The following is a 17,719-nucleotide window of genomic DNA, read 5'->3' on the forward strand; positions in this document are numbered from 1 at the left end:
GCCTAGATCTGATGGCGTCATCGGCCAATTGCCAAGTGCCGCGCTTTTTCAGCAGAGGACGGGACCCTCGATCCCTGGGAGTAGATGCTCTTCTCCAACAGTGGCCGACACAAGAGCTCCTCTATGTGTTCCCGCCCTGGCCCATGTTGGGCAGGGTGCTAGACCGGGTGGCAAAGCATCCCGGCAGGGTAATCCTGGTGGGTCCGGATTGGCCCAGACGTCCCTGGTATGCGGACTTGATCAGGCTCTCAGTCGACGATCCTCTGCGGCTGTCAGTGGAGCAGGGCCTGTTACATCAGGGTCCCGTGGTGATGGAGGATCCCTCTCCCTTTGGTCTTACGGCCTGGCTATTGAGCGGCAGCGTCTGAGGAAGAAGGGCTTCTCAGACAAGGTCATCGCCACTATGCTGAGAGCGAGGAAGCGCTCTACTTCTACTGCTTACGCCAGGGTTTGGCGTATCTTTGCAGCATGGTGTGAAGCAGGCTCACTTTCTCCCTTCACTGCTCCAATTTCTTCAGTGTTGGCGTTCCTGCAAGAAGGTCTGGAGAAAGGCCTGTCGCTCAGTTCCCTTAAAGTCCAGGTAGCGGCTCTGGCTTGCTTCAGGGGCCGCCTGAAGGGTGCTTCCCTGGCTTCGCAGCCAGATGTGGTGCGCTTTCTCAAGGGAGTTAATCACCTGCGCCCTCCTCTGCACTCAGTGGTGCCTGCGTGGAATCTCAACCTGGTGCTAAGAGCATTGCAGAAGCCGCCTTTTGAACCCTTGTCGAGGGCATCTCTGAAAGACCTGACGTTGAAAGCAGTCTTTTTGGTGGCTATCACTTCAGCCAGAAGAGTTTCCGAGCTCCAGGCGCTCTCATGTCGAGAGCCTTTTCTGCAGTTCACTGAGGCAGGAGTGACTATTCGCACAGTGCCTTCCTTCCTGCCCAAGATTGTTTCTCGCTTCCATGTGAATCAGCAGCTCTGTCTCCCTTCCTTTCGTAGGGAGGACTACCCAGAGGAGTACTCTGCTCTTAAATATCTGGATGTGAGACGAGTCATCTTCAGATACTTGGAAGTGACCAATGATTTCCGGAAATCGGATCATCTGTTTGTCCTGTTTGCAGGTCCTCGTAAGGGTCTGCAGGCTGCTAAGCCTACAGTGGCAAGATGGGTCAAGGAAGCCATTGCAGCGGCTTATGTGGCCGCGGGGAAGGTGCCGCCTATCCAGCTGAAGGCTCACTCCACGAGAGCTCAGGCGGCCTCGATGGCAGAGGCCGGATCCGTCTCCTTGGAAGAGATATGCAAGGCGGCAACTTGGGCTTCGGCTCATACATTCTCCAAGCATTACCGTTTGACTGTGGCTGCACGGGCGGAGGCCCGGTTTGGAGCTTCAGTGTTGAGGTCAGGGATTTCAATGTCCCGCCCTGGGTGAGTACTGCTTCGGTACATCCCACCAGTCTATGGATTGATCAGCTTGATGATATGGAAGGTAAATTATGTATAATCATACCTGATAATTTTCTTTCCATTAATCATAGCTGATCAATCCATAGCCCCTCCCAGATATCTGTTCTGTTTTTATTCTGGTTGCATTTCAGGTTCAGGTTTAGTCTTCAGTTATTTCAGAAAGACTTCGTGTTCAAGTTCTTTCACTTGGATTCTTCAAGAGTTGAGACGAGTTTGTGTTACAGTGAGCTGCTGCATTCCTCTCCCCTCCGTTTTACGGGGCTGGATTGAGACATAAATTCTGCCGGCACTCCCTCCCGCTTCGTGCGGCTGTAGGGCAGCTTTGTACCCCTCCCGCTTCGGCGGTGTTAGGGTCAGTCAGCTCCTCCCGCGGTTGCGGTTGCAGGATAAGCCAGATCCCCCCGCATCGGCGGGTGTGGTGTCCCTCCCCCGCTCCGCGGGGATGAGCTGGACGGATTCCCCTCCCCCACTTGTGTGGGGATGAGCTGGGTTAATTCCCCTCCCCCGTTTCGGCGGTGGTGAGCTGGGCAGAGTGTCCCTTCGTGGGTGTAATTCTCTAAGTGCTGAGTCCTGCGGATGGAGCTTTGATATCGACATACTGGGGAGTTTCCGGCAGCACATGACCACATATAGGGAGGCAAAAGTTTGCTCTCTATCTCCACCTGCTGGTAGATGGACACAACCCACCAGTCTATGGATTGATCAGCTATGATTAATGGAAAGAAAATTATCAGGTATGATTATACATAATTTTACCTTAGTATTGCTTAGATGTAGAGACCAGTGATGTAATGATTTTTTATATAGCTAATCATGTTTATATAGCTAACCATTTTATATACCTTAATCATAGTAGAATTTAGCACCTCTAATAAAGGTTTCATTTATCTAATACGAATCCAAAAGAATCCACGGTAATTATTGAGTAGTCTGTGTCAGTGAGACAGGCTGTAAATCCATAGCAGTACAATGATACAGGCCAGAAATGAGTAGTTAGCAAAAGTTGGTCAAGAGGTAGTGTAAAGAGATCAGGGGCGGATTGACCATTCGGGCAACATTTGTTATATGTAAGTAATTATTCCTCTTCTAATTTCAGATTCCTGCTCTGTTGTGCAATACATGGTATTCACCCTCATCCTCCTTTTCTTCTTCCTCGGTGGTAAGTGGCATTCTAAGGTATGAAGCTGTGTTCAGTTTCAGTGATGCCATGCAGGAGGTCTGGGTTTGATTCATAAGTCTGTCTTCACCTGCTTAGACCAGGCAGGATGGTGGAAGCTCTAGAGATTCAGTTTATGGCCTTTGTCCAAGATTGTTGTCTGGGATGACTGGATTAGAAGGAAGGGTAGAGGGTGAAAAATGAGGAGAAGAAACCAGCTAGATGTGAACAAGGTTTTCAAGAAATGGTTCTCAGGTCCGTCCTAAGGCCACATCAACCAGTATATTCATAATGAATGTGTGTTCCAGATTTACATATACTGTTTCTCAATGTAAGCAAATCTGTTTCATGCCTATTTATTAAGGAAGTCTTGAACACCTGACTTGTTTGATGAACCCCAAGGACTGACATGAGAACTACTAGTTAAAACATTTTGTATCCATTAGAGTCTGGATCTTATTAAGGTGGAAAGATGAAGGCATTCGGATTTCTAGAAGGTATTAATAATGCACCAGAAGCAGATCCGTTTAAGGGAAAGGGTGTTCTAGAACAAGGAGTCATGATAAGAGGCTCCAAGGTAGAAGTCTGCTGAGAAAAGTCAGGAAATTTTTTCATATCCACATAAGGTGGTGGGATACAAATGGCCAAGACAAAAATAAGACTGTTCTAGATAAGAAAAGATTTTGCAGTTGTCGCAATCTGTAACGCAGATGATGTATAATTCTCAATACATTTCCATTCCAGTCCTTTAACAATCTTTTGACAGACCTCCATGGTAATTCATTTCACATAGGATCCTAGTCCTATGGTTTAGCAGCATCACCATTGATCTTAATTTAAATTTGATTTAAAATTAAATTTTTATTACCAATTTTCATATGATTTTGTTAAAAGTACTTAGCTTAACTTAGCAAAAAGATCAGCGATCCTTTAAGTGCACGATTGTGAAGCTCCCGCTACAAGATATTTTGGGACTGTAATTTGAGTTGTCACAATAAAGCTGCCATGCATTGTATTGTCTTCTGCCAATGTTTATTGTGTTGCAGTACTGGATTAAAAAATATAAAGTTTCATGTCAGTATCCCTCTGAAGTGCCGCTGCATGGATGAACAAAATCTTAGAAATTATCTTTTAACTATAACTCAGGTCTAGGCTGTTTTTGCCAAGAGGTCTTGTTGCACTGCTTTGAAGGATATTGTCATTCTCTGAGAACAAGCAGGCTTATATAGTCTCACAAGTGGATGATGCCGATCTGCGTCGCCCAGTCCAGCATTGCCCAAAGCTAATACAAAAGAGCTTTGTGGAGCGCGAGCGCCTTTTGCATGAACGCGGTCTGTTCTTTTTCCGCGCAAGGAGATGTTTTTCTTGCTCTGCCCTCATCCACTCAGTCTTGGAGAGCTATTTTTTTGTTTTACCCGGTTTTAAGTTTTCTCGTTTTTCCATCGTCATCGGGCTGCTTTTAGGCCCTGACTTGGGCCGGGACTTTTCCTTTTCTTTATTTACTGTGCCTTGCCCCTTTTTCAGGCACCATTGCATCATTTAATTTAGCCAATGAAGTTTTTCAATCCATGTTCTTGAGATTCCCAGAGGCTTCAAGCGCTGGACCTGGTGTATAAGTACACAAGTATTGCCATACTAGAGCAGACTGAAGGTCTATCAGGCCCAGCATCCTGTTTCCAACAGTGGTCAATCCAGTTTACAAGCACCTGGCAAGATCCCAAAGCGGTACAATACATTTTATTGTGCTTATCCTAGAAATAAACAGTGGATTCTCTCCAAGTCCATTTAGTTTAAATATATTTCTACAATTTTAATAATGGTCTATGGACTTTTCCTTTAGGAAGCCATCCAAACCTTTTTTTAAAACCCTGCTAACTGTTTTTACTACATTCTCTGGCAGCGAATTCCAGAGTTTAATTACACATTGAGGTAAGAATATTTTCTCCGGTTCGTTTTAAATTTACTACTTTGTAGCTTCATTGTGTACCCCCCCTGGTCCTAGTGTTTTTAAACAATTGATTCACACTCCACTCATTATTTTATAGACCTCTATCATATTTCCCCTCAGCTGTCTTGTCTCCAAGCTGAAGAGCCCCAGCTGCTGTAACCTTTCCTCATAGGGAAGTCGACCCATCACATTTTATCATTTTTGTCGCCCTTCTCTGCAATCGGACAATCTCTGGAAGGACACCCATTCTTGGTGTCTGCAGTGTCTTTGGCCCAACCGTAGCTCTGCTAACTATGTTCTCTGTCTTTGCATGAAGAAGAGGACCCAGCTTTCTGGAGTGGCTCAACGAGAGAGGATTTTTGGAGCCAAGCCTGGTTCATCTTCATCGAGGTTGGAGGCGTCTGCATTACATCAGCATCGAGAGCATCGGTAAACATGACTGCTGCTAAACCCTTAGACACTGGGAGCAGTGAAGCATCAAGTGGGTCTCCACCTGCCTCAAGGCATCCTACTGTGCAGGCCCGCAAGGATCATCCATCATCGGACCTGACCCCAAGGCGATGTGAGGATTTGACGTCATCCTCAGTACCAATGAGTCTTGTTGACACGCTTCAAGTGAAGGCCAAGAACCATTGTCATCGGTCACTCTTGAGACATGGTTCCGGGGCGTTGAAGGATTCAGCACCCGAGAAGCGCCGGTGCCAGAAGATCGCTCCCCCTGCATACAGGAGGTACAAACACACCTTTCTCCTAGCAGTCGAGAACCAGCTCCCACATCAACCCCCAACGGTTCTGCAACCTGCCCCTCAGCCAGCATCCCAGCTTTTCCCGGTGTCTGACCTTGATGAGCGCATCAAGATCTTGCTCCCTGAGCTGCTGGATGGCCTAATGCAACTCTGTGCATCGGTATCAGGGGTGCTTGGGCCTACCCCACATCCCGTTGCAGCGCAGCCTGGCCCTCAGCCTGTGGTGCGGCCTCTGCCACTTGTGGCACCGGTGTCAACTGCCACCCAAGCCGGCACTCCCTCGACATTGGTGGAGAAAGATTCGCTGAAGTTCAGACGAGAGTCGACTTCTCAATGCAGCTCTCGAGGACGTGGGTCCTTGGCACCGAAGCAGGTTTGGTCTCGACTATCTCGGGAGATTGACACCGAAGAGGATCACTCGTGGGATTCAGAGGAGGATCTCAGGTACTTTTCTTTGGATGAGTCCTATGGGATCCCTCTGAGCCCTCCCCTCCACCTGAAAGGAGACGGTCTCCTCCAGAGATCCCTTTATTTCCATCTTTTGTTAAGGAAATAACTGATGTCAATTAATTTCCTTTGGAAGTGGAGGATGAGCCCAGGGCCAAGATGCTCGAGGTTCTGGACTGCACATCTTCTAAGGAGGCTGTGACTGCCCCTTTTCCACAAGGTACTCGGTGAAGTCCTCGTCAGGAACTGGGATTACCCTCTGTCGGTCCTTGTCATGCCAAGAATATTGACACCCAGTACCAGCTCCATAGTGTTCCTGGTTTTGATAGGCCTCAGGTGCTTCACAATTCCATAGTGGTGGAATGCGCACTCGAGAGCCAGGAGTTCCAGAGACTACACCTTGGCACCCTCAGGCAGAGAAGCTAGAACCCTGGATTCTTTTTTTCAGGAAGATGTACTAAGTGTCAATGCTCGTTTCCCATATACAATCTTACCAGCTCTTCACGAGTGTCTATTTGTGAAACTCTGTGCACCGGCTGTCGGACTTGGTTGATGCGCGCCCTCTTAAGCTGGCCGAGCCTTTTCACCAGTTGGTCAAACAGCAGAAGGCATGTCAAAAGTTCTTGGCCAGGGGCACTTAAAACACTTTTGATGTGGCATCCAGGATCTCTGCTCAAAGTATAGCAATCTGCAGACTCTCATGAACACGTGCTTCTGACTTGGAGAAATTAATTGAATTCTTTGCTTCGGTGTTCACCGAGGAGGATTTGGGAGGGACACCAGTGCCGGAAAGGATATTTGAAGCAGGCGAGTCAGAGAAACTAAACAAATTCTTTGTAAACTTGGAGGATGTAATGGGGCAGTTCTGCAAACTGAAGAGTAGTAAATCACCAGGACCAGATGATATTCATCCCAGAGTATTAATAGAACTGAAAAAATGAACTTGTAAAGCTACTGTTAGTAATATGCAATCTATCCCTAAAATCAGGTGTGGTACTGGAAGACTGGAGGGTAGCCAATGTTACGCCAATTTTTTTTTTTTTTATTATCTTTATTGGAGTTCTCAGCAATACAATAAAACTATAACAATAACCTGGTTCACTCATTTGCTACAGCAAAAGCAGTCAATATGCATGGGTCACCGTAAGAACTAGTCCAACGTAAGTAACACAGAATATATAACAAGCAGAAGCCACCGGTAAGAGGCCTCCATAAACATTTTTATTCCCATTTTTGTTGTCCCCCCCCCATGAGCCCCTGAGGCATAGTGCTCCAGATCAGTCCTATCTGTACATAACACAATGAAGGGAAAGAGAGAGGAAAAACCCCAAAATAAGGGACCTGAGAAGAAAGAGAAGGGTAAAGAAAGAAAGACATAGCTTAATAGTAATACAATCCCCGGCCAAAAACTACTAGAGCAACTCTAGCCTAACAGAAAAGAAACTCAGCAAGAAATTTCTCAAGCATTTAGGAGTAGACTATGTTCTTGGTGTGAAAGTCTGGCCCAATAAGGCACCCAGATGTCCTGAAAGAGCTGCCACTGTCTTTCGGAGCTGTTAGACACCGCTCTACGCTCGAGAAGCGCTAACTCAAACATCATCGCTTTCCACAGAGTTAACTGAGGGGCCTTCCGCATGCGCCAATGAACCAGAATGACCTTTTTCGCTAACATCAAGGTTTTTGCCAAAAATAAGCGATGAGCCCCCGACTCAACCTTCATGTGTGCCCCCTCATGAAACAGGAAGTCCCCCGGATGTGGCCGGATTGGTCTCCTTATGTACAAAGATAGAAACCTACCCACACCTGCCCAAAATACCTGCACTCGAGCACACGTCCAAAACATGTGCCCCAGAGTAGCCCTGTCTGAACCACACTTAGGGCAAACTCCTGTCTCCGCAAAACCAGCTCTAAAGCCCTCCAGGGTGCAATATATAGTCTCATCAGAAATGTATAGTCCTGTTCCCTATGCAGTTCATTGTAAGAGGTGCGTATTATGTTGTCTCTAAACGTATGGAGTACCCCTTCTGTCACCTCACTCTGCAAATCTGCCACTTCAGCCACGCTCCGCAGGGAAGCCAGTGGTCGAGCTTCAGAGATTACCTGAGCATAATGACTCAATCTAGGGTGCCCCTGAGCCTCCAACTGTAATCCTGCTGTGACTTGCTGAGCAAATACCCCGCTAAGGGACCCCGCTGGCAATGAGGCAACATAGTGTGCAAATACCTAAAGTAATCCGAAGGTGTCAAGCGCCATCTCTCACAAACACTCGAAAGAGAGAGCATTTTGCCCTCTGCATCAAGTATATCTCCCACCCTCTGTATACCTTTCCCTCTACCTATGCTCCAAAACCCTCTTTCTCCCATGCCAGGCTGAAAGTCCACATTCCCCGTCAAGGGGAGGAAGGGAGTCTCATATCTATTTCCCTGGAAAACCGTGCACAGAGCCCTCCACACAGCCCTCCTGTATCTCCAGATGACATGTGCCTTATCATCCACTGACAAACCTGCTGCCCGTGCATTTAACATATAGACCGGTGACACAAGGCACCATACAGCCAGCCTCTATAGCAAGCGGCTTAAATCCCGACCGCCCTGTTATCCAATCTCTAACATGTCTCATGCCACAGCTTAGGTTGTAGTGCCTCAGGTCCAGAAGCCCCAAGCCTCCCTTCTTCCTAGGTATCAAGAGTACACAAGGGGATCCGAGCTTTTTTGCCCCTCCACAGAAACAAGCTCAACGCCTTGTATAGTTTTTTCAAATCAGCTTCTCCCAACCATATCGGGAGCGTCTGCAGCACATAAAGCCACTGTGGCAGTAAAATCATCTAATATAATAAAACGCACCGTGAACGTTCTAATGAGGACAACGTTCTGAAGCCATCTGACATCACTCCCTGGCTCTGGCTGTAGGGTTCGTGGCGTTCGTGGTGTGAAGCCACCCAGCCGTCTCTGCCCCGCCCTCGCATCTAAACAAACAAATCCGGAAGCGAAGCGTCAGGGAAGGAGGCGGCGCTCCCGACGTCTAGCCTTCCCTTCGCTGTGTTCCGCCTTCAAAAAAAGGCGGAACACAGCGAAGGGAAAGCTAGACGTCGGGAGCGCCGCCTCCTTCCCTGACGCTTCGCTGCCGGAAACGCCACGGAGGTGAAGTTAAAAAGAATAAAAAAAACAAAAAAGGGATGCATGGATGCGAAGGGGGGGGGGGGAGAAGAGGGCGGGCCAGGCTGGGACATGGGAGAGAGAGGAGCATGGATGCGAGGGGGGGCCATGGAAGGGAGAGAGGGGACTTGCTGGAAAAGGATGAATGGAGGCAGCAGGGGACAGAGGAGCATGGATTGGGAGGGCAGGGCTCAGGGAAAGAGGGAAATTGCTGAAAAGGGATGAATGGAGGGGGCAAGGGACAGAGGAGCATGGATGGGCATGGATTGGGAGGGCAGGACTCAGGGAGAGAGGGAAATTGCTGGATAGGGATGAATAGAGGGGACAGATGGGCATGGATGGATATGGATTGCAGGGCAGGCCTCAGGCAGAGAGGGCAATTGCTGGATAGGGATGAATGGAGGGGCCAGGTGACAGAGGAGCATGGATGGGCATGGATTGGAAGGGCAGGACTCAGGGAGAGGGGAATTGCTGGATAGGGATGAATGGAGGGGACAGATGGGCATGGATGGATATGGATTGCAGGGCAGGCCTCAGGCAGAGAGGGGAAATGCAGGATAGGGATGAATGGAGGGGGCAGGTGACAGAGAAACATGGATGGCCATGGATTGGGAGGGCAGGGCTCAGGGAGAGACTCACTCTCTCTCTCACACACTCACACTTTCACTCTGACTCTCAAACAGTCACTCTCACATACACTCTCCCAAACATACACACTCCGAGGAAAACCTTGCTAGCGCCCGTTTCATTTGTGTCAGAAACGGGCCTTTTTTACTAGTATTATATATGAAAATCCTGCCCTGTAGTGCCAGTGGCAGACCTGTCCACAGGCGCAAACACTCCTCAGATTTCCGTAGCAACGGCCTCACATTAAGATCGTATAACTGACGGGAATCCGCCGATATATGTGCACCTAAATACTTGAGAGAGCCCTGCGCCTCTTTTAGAGGGAACTCGGCACCCAAATCTGCCACCTCCACATTAACTGGCAACACTTCAGACTTGGAGCCATTAAGTTTGAGCCCAGAGAGTCTGCCAAATTCTGCAAAGATTTGTAACACCCGTGGCCAAACATTCCCCAGATCCATAACAAGTAGCATGATGTGATCTGCAAAGGCCAAACATTTTAGTGTCTCGCCGCACTGTGGCACCACTATCCCTGGTATTCTGTGTTCCCCTCGGAGCCGTATCAAGAGGGGTTCTAAGAATAAAATATATAGCAGCGGGGATAATGGGCACCCCTGCCGCGTACCCCTCCCCAGCTTGAAGTACTCCGACGCAACCCCATTCACCAACACAGCAGCCGAGGGTTTAGCATACAAGGTTTGTATGGCTCTCAAGAAGAACCCGTCTATGCCATACCAGCGTAAGAGAGTAAACAAGAAAGGCCACTCCACCCGGTTGAAAGCCTTTTCAGAGTCAAAACTTATAGCTAGGGCCGGAGTATGCAGCTGCCTGCACCGCTCCAATCCCAACAGCAACTTTCGAACGTTAACTCCAGCATGCCGACCCTTTACAAATCCTACTTGATCACTACCCACTAATCGGGGTGTCACCAAAGCCAGCCTCTCAGCTAATATCCTTGCTAAAATTTTGAGATCCACATTTATGAGGGAAATGGGTCTGTATGATGCAGGCTGTAGTGGATCCTTCCCTGGCTTTGGCAAGACTGTTATCAAGGCTTGATTGGATCCCTCAGGAAAGGACCCTCCCAGTATGGCTGCATCAAAGTATGCACCCAGGAGCCCCAGAACCTGATCATTGAGGATTTTAAAAAATTCTCCATTATAACCGTCCGGCCCCGGTGACTTATGCAGCTTGAGACACTTGATGGCTCTTTGTATTTCAGTTCCTGAGCTCATTTAAGCCAAGTTTTGGCATAGCACACTCCTGCAGGAAGGCCTCCACTGCTTCCGGACACCCCCCCCCCCCCCGCCTTATAAAGCGTGCTGTAAAACTGGACAAAAATCTGCTCCAGCTGCCTTTGTTCGTTTACTATTTGGCCCCCCTGATCTCTAAGTGCTGATATTAGAGGAGTACCTGCCCAATTCTTTGCGAGATTAGCCAATAACCTACCCGGCTTGTTTCCAAATCTAAAAAGGTTATAGCGGTGATAAAATATACTTTTCTGAGCCTGGTCCTGTAACAAACTATTGAGCGCCCCCTGGGCCCTCTCCAAAGTGTGCCGACCTGCTGCTGTGGGCCTCAAACTCTGTCGCCTCTTTAATGTCCTAATCTTTTTCTCGAGCTCTACCATCCTGCTAGCCTGCTGTCTCCTCTTCCTGGCAACAAACGCAATGATATCCCCCCTGATGACAGCCTTCCCAGCTTCCCACAGCAAAATTGGGTTATCAGCATAGTCTTTATTATAATGTAAATATTCCTCCCATTTTTGACTTAGGTATAGTCGAAATTCTTGATTCGTATATATGTGTGCTGGAAATTTCCACCTCCCCCTTCCCCCACCTCCTGAACCTCCCAGATCTATATTGATAGAGATTGGGATATGATCCGAGATCACCAAAGGTCCAATATCCGCTCTCTGTACCAAATGAAACAGGTCTCTGGAGAGAAAGATATAGTCAATGTGGGACTGTGTGGAATGTGCCCTTGAGGTGTGGATAAAATCCCGCTCCATAGGGTGCAAGAGTCTCCAGGGGTCCACTAGGTCTAGTCTTTGCACAAACACTCCTAGTCCCTCTGCTGTATGCAGTCGAGACCTCTGCACCCCTGCATTGGTATCCTGAGTCGGGTCTAAGGTGGCATTAAAGTCTCCCAGTAAAATCTTAGGCCCAGCAATCCCAGATAACTTTGTAATTAAGTTTCTATAGAAAGCCCTCTGGGCCACATTCGGCGCATAGGCGGAGACTATCGTGATGTTTGAGTGATTAAGCTTCCCTTCCACATTACATACCGCTCCTCTACATCAGAGGTTACCCTATGTTGAGCAAAGGGAACCAACTTTCGCACCAGAACAGCCACTCCAGCCTTGCTTTTCGATGCAGATGCCCAGTAGCACTGTGTCACCCAGGACCGTTGCAATTTTTGTGCTCCACATCATTTAGCTTGGTTTCCTGCAATCCCACAATGTCAGCCCTATGTGTACCCAGGTATTGCAAGATCTTAGCCCTTTTAATTGGGGAATTAACCCCCGATACATTCCACGATATACATGTTAAACCTTTATGTGACCCCCACTTGCCTTGAACATGCTCTGCCCTACTATAAAGAAGAAAACAGTTCATTATTGCCCACCACAGGCCCCCCCCCCCCCCCCGTAGTGGAATAGCATTGCCCATCTCACTGCCATAACCAAACACATCATCCCTCCTCCATGCACTCCTCCCTGACTCTCCCGATACCTCAGAGGCCCCCCCCTTCCCCCCCCCCCAATACGTCCCTTCCTACCCCTTGTCCCCCAACTGCCACTCTAATAGGTCATTCATGTGATACTTCCCAGCCCTTCCCCCACCCTCCATATCTCTGCTATATTATACTCAGTAACCATTCAATTTCACTCACCCACATTTCGTTCTGCTTTTATACACCCGTCACCATCTCCCCACTCATACCTGAAAACACCTATCGATCTGAAGCCCCTTAGTACCCTTGAAATCCAGTAGCATATAACATAGACAACTTATTAAAATAGGCAATCAGTCCAGCAGGCCCATCACCAGAGCTGCCTTCTTCATCGCCACGCACATCTTGGGCGTTCTAATCTGTCAGCTCGGGAACCATTGGTGCAGCTGCGCTTTCGCTGCCTCAGAAGTCTCAAAAAGGTGCACCTTTCCCTCCTTGATCACCCTAAGTTTCGCCGGGTACTGCAGGGTAAAGTGCAGTTGTTTTTCTACCAACACTTTGCAGATTTCCGAACAGCTTCTTCTCAGTTGGGCTACTGCCACAGAATAGTCCTGGAACAGCATGATCTTTTAATTCTGGAGTTGTAGATTCTGCATGGATCTGCATTTTCTCAGGATCTGCTCCTTTTGTGCAAAATTTAAAAATCTCGCCACCACGACTCTAGGCCGGTTTGCACCTTCTATCCATCAGCCCACGCGGTGTGCGCGTTCGATATGCACAGGCCCCATTCCAGAATACGCGCCCATAATCTCCGCAAACCACTTTTCCAGCATGGTTTTAAGGTCTCACTCGTTCGGCGCTTCAGGTAATCCTACCATTCTGATATTGTTTCGCCGGGACCTGTTTTCCAGGTCCTCCGGCTTAGCGTTGTAGCCTGTTACTTCTTTTTTTAGTTTCTGGAGTTCATCCAATACTTCCTGTAGGCCATCCTCCGCGGCTCCCACTCTGGCTTCCAGCTCTGCCACTCTGGTGTTAAAATCTGTGACAGCCTGAGTCAATCCCTGCATGCTGGCTTGAATCCCGTCAAGCCGCGATCCTAGAGCTTTTGTCACCGCCGAAGAGAGCTTTTCAATAAGCGCCTCCGACAGCGCCGCATTCTCACCAGTGTCCTCCACCATTTTGGCCTCAGCCATCGCTCCCTGGCGTATCTTGGTGTTGTCTTTTTTCGCGCTCTTGTTAGCCATGTCGGATCCCGCTTTTAACGTAAGTCTGTCCATGTGCGGTGGGTCTCTCGATCCAGGTGCAGCAGAGGCAGAAAAATCTGTCCGAATTCACCTCAAAGTACCGTAACAGGGTAAGGGGCCGAGGAGCTCGAGGCAAACGCTACCTCCTAGCTCAGATGCATCACGTGACCCCACGCTGATTTTTTTTAAAAAGGTTCCAGAGGAGATCCGGGAAATTATAGACCGGTGAGTCTGACGTCGGTACCAGGCAAAATGGTAGAGGCTATTATTAAGAATAAAATTACAGAGCACATACAAAAACATGAGCTGATGAGACAAAGTCAGGACGGATTTAGTGAAGGGAAGTCTTGCCTCACCAATATACTGCATTTTTTTGAGGGGGTGAACAAACGTGGGCAATGGGGAGCCGGTGGATATTGTGTATCTGGATTTTCAGAAGGCGTTTGACAAAGTGCCTCGTGAAAGACTCCAGAGGAAACTGGAGAGTCATGGGATCGGAGGTAGGGTATTACTATGGATTAAGAGCTGGTTGAAGGATAGGAAGCAGAGAGTAGGATTGAATGGTCAGTATTCTCAATGGAGAAGGGTAGTTAGTTGAGGTCTGTGCTGGGACCGCTGCTTTTTAACGTATTTATGTTCAAAGAGTTTTTATTGATAAGTTCAAAGTTAAAAGTAAGACTGTCAACATCTGAATACGACATATTGGCACATAGTGTTACATTCAAAATAGATTTGCAACAGATGAAGCAAACTATCATCAAACTTTTATTCTCGTTCCTTTTCCTCAATTCCGCAGGACTAACCAATTTCACCCTAGTATACCTTCCCTCCCCTCCCCACTCTTCCCCCCTTATTCCCACCCATGAACTCATCCTCACTAAAAGTTCAGCAAAAAACTTCTTCCTTTAGAAGGAAGCGTAATCCACAGGGGTTCCCACATTGCCCAAAATTAAGGCCCGGAACACTCTCTAAATCTGTGACTCCACATCTGTCTATTTGCATTTGGTTTATTAACTATGATCTCCAAACTTGCAGTGAGGGTCCCATTGTGGACCTCATGATAAACCCCTTAAATCCCTCTGGAGGGTCTAACGAATATTTGAAGTTATGAAAAAGTAACAGAGGGTCACAAATGAGGGTGCAGTTCCACATCTGTTCCACCCCCTTTAACACAACCTTTCAAAAACTTTGAATGAACTGGCACCGCCAGAACATATGTCCCAGTGTAGCTAGGCGACATCCACATTTGAGACTGTCCCCACAATTTGTAAATTTCGCCCTAAATGCCCTTCACGGGGATATATATAATCTCAGAAACCATTTATAGAGTCTCTCTTTCTGTGGTATTGAAAGCCTCTGTGTGTACAATGATCTCAAATATGTTCTACACAAATCTTTCCGATATCTCACAAGCAAGGTCTTCCGACCACGCAAGAGCCACCTCCGCACTGAGTCCTTCAACTGTTGGTGATGAAACTTCAGTGGGATAGACAACTGAGCCCCCAGGGAAAGGACCTCAGACAGTACCTTCACCACTTCCTCTTGTCAGGTCGGTCCACGCCAGTGTAGCAATATAATGTTTTAACTGGAAGTATTCAAAGAAATGGTCCAGGGGGACCCCTATTGAGCCTGCAATTCAGGATAAGTGTTCACGCTGCCCTCCTCTGTTACTACCTGCGTTAAATACACAATTCCTTTCTTGGCCCACCTACTGAAGATGCTAGTCCCCTGGCCCGGAGGGAAGGTGCGGTTGTTACATATGGATAGCCATGGAGAACAAATGGCCGAAAAATAGTGTCACCTGCATATCCAGCGCTATATAGCCCTAAGAGACTGCAGTAATGGATGTCGTCTGAAGGCGTGACGTGGCAAAAGTCCCCCAGAATGCAGGAGATGGCTAGAATGTATCTCCGGAAATAGAGATATCTCTACCGGAGTTGGGGAGAAATCCGATGACCCCTGATACCAATCATTCGTATGTCGCGTTGCACATGCAATTGTCAGGGATCTGATATATAGGAGCCCCATGCCCCCCCCCCAATCCCTTGGCATAGTGACCATATCAAATGACAATCGCGGTTTCTTCCCTTGCCAGAGAAAATCTTGCACTATAATCTTTAGGACTTTTTCCTCCCTGTCCTTTAGATATAGAGGAAGCTGCTGAAACACATACAGCCACCTTGGGGCCACCATCATATTAAATAATGCTACACGCCCCCATACCGTAAGTGGAAGTGCCCTCCACATGGTCAGTCTGCTTCTAGTCAAATCCAGTAACAGATTAACATTGATCTTGTACAAAGATTACATGTCCTTAGTTAGAAATATCCCCAGGTATTTCAACTTCTTGTCTACCCACCGTAGGGGAAACTCTCCCTTCCATGAGGATTCTGTCTTCTCATCTATTGCCATTGCACATGATTTATTAAGGTTAAGGGTGAAACCTGACAGAGCTCCATATTCCTGTAGCAATTGCAAGGCCGACCCAAGCGATGTTTGGGGGTCTGCCAAAATTAGCAGAATATCATCTGCGTACACAAGAGCTTTAACCTCTTAGTCCCCTACCTTTGCACCCCTAATCTTGGTGCGAGCATTTAACATTCGAAGTAGAGGTTCCAAGGCCGGGTCAAACAGCAGGGGGGAGAGAGGACACCCTTGCCTCATTCCTTGGTGCACCCGAAAGCTCTCCTTAATCCCTCCATTGGCCGCTATGTGTGCTTCCATTCCATTATATAGGGCTCTCACTGCTTGCATAAATCCTCCTGGTAGGCCCACTCACTCAAGGATGGGAAACAGAAATCCCCACCTAACCTTGTCAAATGCTTTAGCAGCATCCAGCTAACGATTATCCCTGAACTCTTATGATAGATACATTGGGCCATTGCCAGTAAGGTCTTACGTACATGCACTACAGAGTGATGTTTGGGTATGAATCCCACTTGTGCCGGCCCTATAAGATCTGGTAAATGATTCATCAACCTGGTGGCCAATATCTTAGCCAGCAAATTGATGTCCATATTAATTAAGGAGATAGGACGGTATGATTCGGGCTCTTCTGGAGCCTTCCCAGGTTTCAACAAGAGAGAGATTCGTGCTGTGTTTTCAAACATAGGAAAGTTTTCGTCCCCAAATAAGTGTCTGGTGATATTCAAATAGTGGGCCTATCAGGGAATGCTGAAAAATTTTATAAAATTCGCCTGAAAAACTGTCTACCCCTGATGTTGAAAAGGCCTTCAAGTTTCTTATTGCGCACTGCAGCTCTTTAGGCTGCAAGGGAGAGCCGAGCTGGGCCATTGCCTCTTCGCTCAGACGGGCATCTGCGCTTTTGTCAAAAAATCTCTCACCTGCTCCTGACCGACCATCTGTTCCTGGGAATATAGCTGTTTGAAATGGTCATATAGTAGCTCTTGTATCTGATCTGGTCTATTTGTTACATTCCCTTTCCTATCTTTCATCGCTGGAATTGTCTGATTTCCTCCTCCTCTTTTTTTTTTTTTTTACTATCCTAGCCAGCATTCCCCCAGACCTGTTCCCAAATCTAGCAAAACGATATTTTTGATAAACCAGATTCCGTTGCATTTGCTCGTGCAACAAGGTATTAATAGTTGCCTGCACTGACAAATAATTATCTCTGTGGGGCTCAGTCGACATCGCAGTATACCTGCGCCTGTCTCTCTGCAACTGCCGGTTTAAATGAATAAGGCTAATTGCACTTTTCCTTCGTCTCGCTACTACATATGCTATCAGCTCTCCCCTCATTACTGCTTTACCAACACACCAGAAGACTTGAGGGTTAGACTTGTATTCCCTGTTATGCTTTACATAGTCTTCCCATTTTGTGTGTTTTATTCTGTTCCAGTCTGCACTCTAATTCTGATTGTATATAGTTTCAGGTTAATCTCTGTTATGGCCTCGCTGTTGCGAGGCCCAATTGACCAATGTTTGTTGTTTTTGCTGAGCCTTTAGGCTAGGTATTCCCCACTTGTGAGAATATAGAAGCCTGCTTGTGCTTGGAGAAAGCGAAGATACGTACCTGTAGCAGATATTCTCCAAGGACAGCAGGCTTTATATTCTCACAATCCCTCCCACCTCCCCTTGGAATTGTCTCCTTTGTTTTTGCTATAGTATAAAACTGAGGAGACCATGTTTGTGGGACAGGAAGGCACTCGTGCATGTGCAGTGGAGCGTTACTTGCACTCCACAAAGCTTTTTTCTTTTTTTTTTTTTTAAGCTTTACCAAATGCCAGACGGGCAATGCAGATTGACGTTGCCCATTT

At 47.5% G+C, this 17,719-nt stretch overlaps 1 protein-coding gene across 1 annotated transcript in view; it reads left to right on the forward strand.

Annotated features, from left to right (window-relative positions):
• The window catches only part of ALDH6A1 (aldehyde dehydrogenase 6 family member A1), a 188,209-nt gene that overhangs the window by 21,849 nt on the left and 148,641 nt on the right, over positions 1-17,719 (forward strand). The window contains exon 2 of the mRNA XM_030214333.1: positions 2,540-2,602. Within this exon, the coding sequence (XP_030070193.1) occupies positions 2,540-2,602 (63 nt within the window). The remainder of the gene's footprint in view (positions 1-2,539; positions 2,603-17,719) is intronic.

Source organism: Microcaecilia unicolor, chromosome 9 (assembly GCF_901765095.1).
Source record: "Microcaecilia unicolor chromosome 9, aMicUni1.1, whole genome shotgun sequence".
NCBI lineage: Eukaryota > Metazoa > Chordata > Amphibia > Gymnophiona > Siphonopidae > Microcaecilia > Microcaecilia unicolor.